Below are 7,643 nucleotides of genomic sequence, written 5' to 3'. Positions count from 1 at the left end.
ATTGCTATCAAAGAATCTACTAAATGCCTAATTCTAGTAAGATATTCATCTGCATAACTCAAGTAATCTTTACTAATTTTAGTTGGGCTTTAAGACTTGGTACTCTAGCTCTAAAAGAGGCAGTGAAAACTTCTTGATTTTTATCATAAAAAGAGTTGCAATGCACTATCTTGTTCTTTAAGTTAGAGTGCGCTGATGCCAAAAGCCATGTCATGAGTGAAAGATCTTCAAGTTTCCACTCTTTATATTGTATCTAATTCTACTTTGGTAGGTTTTCATTGCATCTCCAGAATCTACGCATTGAGGTAGAATCTTTTCCTTCTTAAAGTGACCTTCCAACCGTGATGTTGGCAGAGTGGTGCCATGTGAGAAAATTGTTCTCGTTCATCTTATCAATGATGATAGGTAGAAGGTATTTGCATGTGGAAGCACTGGTGTGGATCACTGCCATGATGTTAACTACTGGCTCTGGATACCATATTAGAGTTTCAAGACTTGTGATAAAAAGTGGTGTTTGATCAATGAAGATTGCACAAGAGAAAAATGAGTGAAGAAATGAAACTGAATGAGTTGGGTATGATTCTGAGTTTACAGTACATGTACTACACCTTCCTTTACATACACTCACCGATTCACACTCCTAATCCTATTCTTTATACTACTATACAATGCTAATTGCTAAGTATCATGAGTTAGTTTTGTCTGTTGCATTTCTATTAACCATTTAACCTTCACAGTGTAAGTCAACAAACAAATTTAACCGCAATTGTTTTTCATCCTACAAGAGAGGATTAGGGGAAGAGAGATAAACATAAAGGGGATAAACATTCAAATAAAGGCAATGTATGCAATCAAGTGAGCAATGAGCCAAAACAACAAAATTAGCAAACAGGAAATTTATGGTATCCATAACAGTTCCTAAATTTAAAACAAAACTCCAAATGTATTATAGAAAGTTGGACTAAAATTAAAACCATAAGTTATTTGGTTCCTACTAACAAAATACACATTTGATATATTAAAATTAGAAGAGAATGTAAACTGCTCGCAGAAAGTGTAACATACATAGTTGCTACAGCAAGCTTCTAAATGGGTGACGAGAACGGCCCTATCATTCATGGAGTGTCCCCATAATGTCTTCGTCTCGATACAGGTAATACCTAAGAGTAAAAGATAAATAAATAAATAAATAAATCATAATCTAAAATAAAATCAGCAGCTGTTGTTGCAACTATGACGAATATAGCCAGTGTGAACGGCCAATTTTATCCAAAGGTTAAAGCTTCCGTGGTTGTTTGAATTATGCTTTTGAAATTGAAATATAGAGATAAAGGTAGAGATAGAAACAAAGAGGCAAATACGTACATATATTTCCTATCCAAGTTTTAAGAAACACACGAAATACAAGAATTTTTTAAGCCCATTTTTTTGTATTCATATTTCTATTTTAGAAACAGTGTTCAAACATAGCTTAAGTGAAAGCCTTATGCCCCCTCGTGCAAAATAAATTTAACCTTAATGCGTAAACAATTGCCTGCCATATTTGTCCTTGTGGAAAAAATTCAATCAAATTCCCGACTTTTTTAAGAGGCCTCAACATTCAAGATCTTTTGTTTTCAAGACTTTGTGGGGGGAAAAAAGGAAAAATAATGAAAACAATGGAATCTTGTTTTCCCTTGTTTTTATTTTTATTTTTTTCTACAAAATTCTGAAAACAGAAAATACTGAAAATTAAAAAAAAAGAAAACCTTTCACAAGCCTATCAGGTTAAGAATCAAAAGTGCAGAAAACACTAAAAATTAATTGGACAAAAGTGCAGCTAAAACCTAATTACTCAACATTTTTATTTTACGAATATATGCCGGAAGAAAAAAAAAAAACTTAAAAAGGCATTTTAAAGCTTATCACATCGAATGTGTCAAGCCATGCAAAAATATGAAATTAAGAACTGTAAGAGTGCCAATCAAAGAAATAAATGGAACATGGAATGTACAAAAGATGTACTTACTCTTTGTCAGCAAGTTTCACCTCTGTTCCTCCATATTCAGGTAAAAGGACAGTGTCGCCTTCCTTCACGGCAAGAGGAATTAGGTTCCCGTCCTTGCCACGAAGACCGGGGCCAACAGCAATAACTTTTCCCGAGTTCAACTAAAGCAAGTCACCAAGTCATCAAATGCACTTCAATCAAGCAAGAGTTCCACACAAATTGGACGTATTTAATAATAAGAAAACCCGTGTTAAGAACATAACACTAATACTGATTGCACAAAAAAAATTTGAACCAGGGAAACAATTTTTCCCTCAACGACAATCGCCAAGTCATGAAATGTACTTCGATCAAGAAGCACTCAACACAAAATATACTAAGAAATCCTGTGTTAAAAATACGTAACACTAACACTGATTGCACAGGAAACTTTTGAACTAGGAAAACATTTTTGTTCCATCAATGTGGAGCAGAATTCTATAAGAGTAGAGAACGATAAGCAACAAGCGAAAGACATTTATGAGAATCAAACCCAGAATTAGGACATATAATCAACTTTCACAAGTGTATTTCACAGTTTGGAAACTCTTTCATGGATTACTACTGATTTATAGCATTTGACCACAAATTGATCCTACAATAATTCGTTCTTCATCAAATTGGGGTGCAAAAATGTTTGCTATTTTTCTCTAGCCTATCATATCAATCTAACATTAACTTTTCTCCCTCTAACAATTAAGTTGTGATAAGAGAAACATAAATACAGGTACAGTAAAAAAAATAAAATAAAATAAAATAATAGGAGGAATACATTTCCAATGGCAAATTACGGGAAAACAAAGGAAAAGTTCCAACACATTTGTGTAGATAACCATGGATCCAATAATAATAATTAATAACAATTCTCTTAAAAAGTTCGGTGCCCGAGGGGCATCAACTAAACAAAAAACATAGTGGTATTGTTGAGAATAATTAACATAACGGAAAGTGGGAACAGAAAGAAATTGCATTAAGAAATTTTGAGACAAAAAATAAAATATATAATTGAGATAAAGAAGTAAAGGAGAAATGGGTATAAATTAAGACCTTGGTGGTCTTCTCTGGTAAAAGAATGCCAGTGTTGGTCTTCGATGGAGGGATGATTTTCTCAACCAATACACGATTCAGTAGAGGAACAAGGCGCTTTGCCATTTGAAACACGAGAGAGAGAGAGAGGGAGGGGGGTTGATTCAGTAAAGAAATCGTAGGATTTTCGGCTGGTAGGGTTTTAGAGGGGGTTTATACTTTATATTCAATTGTCGGAGGAGTTTCTAGAATTTTCAGCTAAAATTTTTGCTCCCTTTTGAGTGCCTCAATATTAACTTATCCTAAAAGGTTTTTTGGTAACTTAATTTTTCATTTTTTATTTGTTATATTTTGTATTAATAATTTATATTTAAAATATAATATGTAGATTAACATCTTCTGAATAAATTATAAGAAAAAATGAAAAATGCAAAATTTGTAAATATATACTTTTGAATTTTAAAATGGAGCTTGGCATTGTGTAATGCAATGTTATTAAAGAGTTGCATGTTTAATGTTATTGTGGAGGACAGCTGCAAGTAAATCGAATGGTCATAGAAATAAAAATCGAACGGTTCACTTTAGGTACACAAATTGAATGGTCTGATTTTGGTACCTAAGATATGTGTCTTTCATACAGCGGACTGCAGGGGGCGAAGCTAGACAATATTTACTAGGGGTCAATATCTTTTTTAGTTTTTTATTTTAACAAAAAAAAGTTAAAAATAACTCTATATATAATTTTAATTAAAAATAACAACTAAACCTTAAAAATTTACTTTTTATAAGATAACTGAACATACCGTATATTAAAATAATTAAACACAAATATCTCAAAACTAATTTCAAATATTGTAAATATAAGTTGTTACATACTTGTTTTTAGAATCTTCAAATACTATTCAATTTCTTTTTAGACGTTTCCTGCAAAATTATTAAAAAAATGTATTATGCTTCAACCTTCATGTAAATAATTTAAATCACAACCATAATTTATGCAATAAAAAAATTAGTAACAATATTATTAGAGGTGAAATAAATTAAAATTTGCAACTTACATAGACAATTGAGCTCGATGCTTTTTCCTTGATTCAAAGTCATCTATTATTGAATTTGTACTGAAAGTAGCTGCAATTTCTTTTTCAATGTAAATGACTAAATTATTTGCAAGAAATTCGTCTGCCATTTTACTCCGAAGTCTTGTTTTAACAATTTTCATTGCCGAGAAAGCTCTTTCTATTGTTGTTGTAGATACTGGAAAAGTCAAGACATTGCGAATCAGTCTATTAACCAAATGATAAGTTTTTTATTTTTCTGTTTCTTTCAATCTTTGACATAACTCAGAAAGTGTCCCAACATCTTTTAGATGATTCGGTATATCAAATGCATAATGTTACAATTGAGCATTCAAAAGAATCCTTTTTTGATAAGAAAAAATCTGAAGGATAAAATTTTTCAGCTAACTTGCATATATTCTGAATATTAAACAACTTAAAATTGTCTTTAGGGACAAAGCATTACTTAAAGTCAAAAGCTCCATGGTTTCCTCATTGAATCTACTATTTAACTCTTGAATTTGAGAGTCAATTGCTGCTAAAAACACATATACTCGATAATGATGCTTGATTGTTATCTTTGGTTGACGAGATCGACCTCTTCCAACCGTGTATTGTGTACTCATATCAGGGATGTGAATTTCATGTTTCTCACAAAACTTCTTAACAATCTCAAGTAAATTGCACCAACCATTATCCCTCAATTTTTGAAGTAGTTTTGATGTGGAAACAGCATGCATTGCATTTAAAATATCTTGAGATTTTTAATGTAATGCTTGGCACAAAATATTAGTAATCCCCATAATTTCCTTCATCAAATATAAAAAACAAATTCAAACGAGGATAGCACTTTGTCGATACCATAAGCCTCACCTCTTTTAGCAGAAGTTGTACCATCATCAATAATGTTATTAAGAACGGTATGAGTAGCTGCAAACATTCTTATCAAGCTACAAATAAAATGAAAGTGAAAACTCCATCTTGTATCTCTAGCTCTTTGTAAAGTGCCAATTTGATTTGCACCTTGACTTGTTTTTAACTCATCATTGGCAATTAATTTTGTATTTTCAATTTCTTGAGCTTCTTGTAGTTGATCATGTCGTTTGCAAGATGCACCAATAATATTGACAATAGCAGTCAATTGTGTGAAAAACTCATGAAATTGAAGTACTTCTTTTGAAGCAGCCACAAGTGTTAACTGCAATCTATGAGCAAAACAATGGACATAATATGCTTGTCGGAAATCATTGAGAAATAAAGCTTGTAAACCATTCCATTCCCCCTCTCATATTGCTAGCACCATCATACCCCTGACCTCGAATATTTTTAATTTGGAGATTATAAATAGAAAGCACAGACACCAACTCTTTTTCAAAGTCAAGGCACTAGTATCACTAACATGTACAAGATCAAATAAGCGTTCACGAACAAAATCATCCACATCAACAAATCTCAAAACAATAGCCATTTGCTCTTTTTTAGATTCATCACGAACTTCATCAATGATAATACAAAATTTGGCATCTCCAATATCCTTTCTAACAAAATTTGACATCTCCAATATCCTTTCTAATTGAGTTTCTTACCATTGTAGCAAGAATATGTAGAATTTCTTTCTGAACATCACTTGAAGTATATTTAGCAAATCTAGGAGTATTTTCCAAAACAAGCTTCTGAATACTACTATTGTAAGAACCCAAAAACTTTAACAATTCAATAAAGTTACCTCGATTATCTGAACTCAAGCTTTCATCATGGCCTCTATAAGTGCAACCTTGAAAAGTCAACCATCTAATACAATCAATAGATGCTCCAAGTCTATGTTGATTATTCTCAATTTCCTCTGATGTTTGTCATTTCATAAGTGTATCAACATGTTATGATTGTTTCATCAAATCATCACATGATTTCGTTGCCCTATGATGGAACGAATTGGGGCCTTTGCTAATGTGATTCAAAAGAGAACCATCTTTTTCACTATTTACCTTCTTCCAATTCCTGAAGCCATTTTCAATGAAAGCATTTGAACCTGTATTGATTGAAGATTCCATAGCAAATAGGTAGCATGGTAAACAATATACAGCATCATTTTCAATAGAATACTCTAACCATGAAGGATATAATTCAAACCAAGAAGCTTGAAAATGACGACGATGACTTGTATCGCTCGAGAATGGATACTTATCAAGTATTGGTTGATTTGGTCTAGCTTTAAGATAAGCTCGACGAATTTCATCTCTTTTACTTGGATGGAACTTCCAAATCATTGGTCGAATTCCTGGACTCTTACCAAATGACATACTTCCATTTGTTCAAGATTAAATTGTGGGAACTTTGACTTTGAACTATCTTGTTGAGGAGCTAAAGTATTCATGTTTGATATCTCAAGTATTGAAGAGGTTGGTGTTGATGTAACAACATTAGAAACATTTTCACTCTTCTAGCTAGTCTTTTTGAAAAAAGTATCTATTATTTTCATCTTGCTCATGATTCAACTAAATTCCTACAATTAAGAATTTACATAAATAATAAGATAAATATTATGCAACTTAACTAAACTCAATTTATTTTATTTTTTGCAAATCAATAATATCAATGTCACAAACAATTAATAATGAGAAAAAAATTAAAAACAATACAAAGATAACATTATAATTACGTGATTATCATCTTTAATTTTTTTCAAAAACCTAAATTATTATTATAATATTATAAACTAGAAACTAGATAAAATATATAAATTATTTATAAAAACAAATAAAATAAATAACTTACAAAAGAAAGAAGAATGAAAGATGATAATAGAAGACCAAAGACTACTTACTATCTTCTAAGTTGTAATGATAATGGAAATATGAAGTAATGTTTTGTTTTCTGATTAAAAGAAGAGGGAAGAACGGAAAAAGTGATTTGTTGACTTCTTGTTATTGCCTTTTTAGATTCTTTACTTTTAATATGGATTAGGACTTTTTTTTTTTAATTAAGCATATGACCCTCTATCCATAGCCCAAATAACACACTACTTTCCAATCCATTTCTTGAATGGAATTAAGGATAGCATATTTTTTCTAAAGGGGGAGGCCTACTTTTTTTCCAGGGAGCCACTCTTTGATTTTTTTATTCTTGTAAACAAATTTGGGGAGGGGGGGCACTGCTTCCCCTGGAACATACGAAGCTTCGCTCTTGGCGGACTGCACTTCACTCTTCTCCCTCCTAAATCTCTTACACTCATAGCTCTTTCTTATATTATTTTGAGAATCTCTCTTCACATATTTACATTTTTTATCTGTGTTCTTTCAAACTGATAAACAAGAAGAAGAAAGCAACAACAAATTTCTTCCCTTGGCAACATTAAGAAGTAAGCAATGTCTAGGAGATTTAGAATAAAAGATGTTGATTGTCGTAAATTTTTACATTGTTAATTATCACAATCATCCTAATTATGTAAGTAATAATTTTTAATTTTATGTTTTAGTAAAAATAAAAATGATAATATTATAGATTAATCTTATTTATAATGATTAAATGATAGTATT

At 31.3% G+C, this 7,643-nt stretch overlaps 2 protein-coding genes across 2 annotated transcripts; both read right to left on the bottom strand.

Annotated features, from left to right (window-relative positions):
• On the bottom strand, positions 814 to 3,294 carry LOC107628385 (10 kDa chaperonin, mitochondrial). The gene is made up of 3 exons (XM_016331078.2): positions 3,074 to 3,294; positions 2,009 to 2,148; positions 814 to 1,160 (listed from the first exon to the last, which is right to left on the bottom strand). The coding sequence occupies exons 1-3, from the start codon at positions 3,176 to 3,178 to the stop codon at positions 1,112 to 1,114; spliced, it is 294 nt and encodes a 97-aa protein (XP_016186564.1). The 5' UTR covers positions 3,179 to 3,294; the 3' UTR covers positions 814 to 1,111.
• On the bottom strand, positions 3,955 to 6,407 carry LOC107627370. The gene is made up of 7 exons (XM_016330209.1): positions 6,074 to 6,407; positions 5,834 to 5,950; positions 5,507 to 5,676; positions 5,131 to 5,305; positions 4,981 to 5,037; positions 4,111 to 4,306; positions 3,955 to 3,976 (listed from the first exon to the last, which is right to left on the bottom strand). Exons 1-7 carry the CDS (start codon positions 6,405 to 6,407, stop codon positions 3,955 to 3,957), a joined length of 1,071 nt encoding a protein of 356 aa, XP_016185695.1.

This window comes from Arachis ipaensis, chromosome B02, assembly GCF_000816755.2.
Source record: "Arachis ipaensis cultivar K30076 chromosome B02, Araip1.1, whole genome shotgun sequence".
Classification (NCBI taxonomy): domain Eukaryota; kingdom Viridiplantae; phylum Streptophyta; class Magnoliopsida; order Fabales; family Fabaceae; genus Arachis; species Arachis ipaensis.
This window is presented reverse-complemented; position numbering and strand designations above follow the sequence as displayed.

Coding starts and splice junctions, on each gene's coding strand:
- LOC107628385 (XM_016331078.2), bottom strand. CDS start 3,178: ATGGCAAAGCGCCTTGTTCCTCTACTGAATCGTGTATTGGTTGAGAAA. Junction 2,149..3,073: donor TACCAGAGAAGACCACCAAG/GTCTTAATTTAT, acceptor GACTTGCTTTAG/TTGAACTCGGGAAAAGTTAT. Junction 1,161..2,008: donor GTGAAACTTGCTGACAAAGA/GTAAGTACATCT, acceptor TTTTACTCTTAG/GTATTACCTGTATCGAGACG.
- LOC107627370 (XM_016330209.1), bottom strand. CDS start 6,407: ATGTCATTTGGTAAGAGTCCAGGAATTCGACCAATGATTTGGAAGTTC. Junction 5,951..6,073: donor GGTAAATAGTGAAAAAGATG/GTTCTCTTTTGA, acceptor GACAAACATCAG/AGGAAATTGAGAATAATCAA. Junction 3,977..4,110: donor CATCGAGCTCAATTGTCTAT/GTAAGTTGCAAA, acceptor ATAATTTTGCAG/GAAACGTCTAAAAAGAAATT.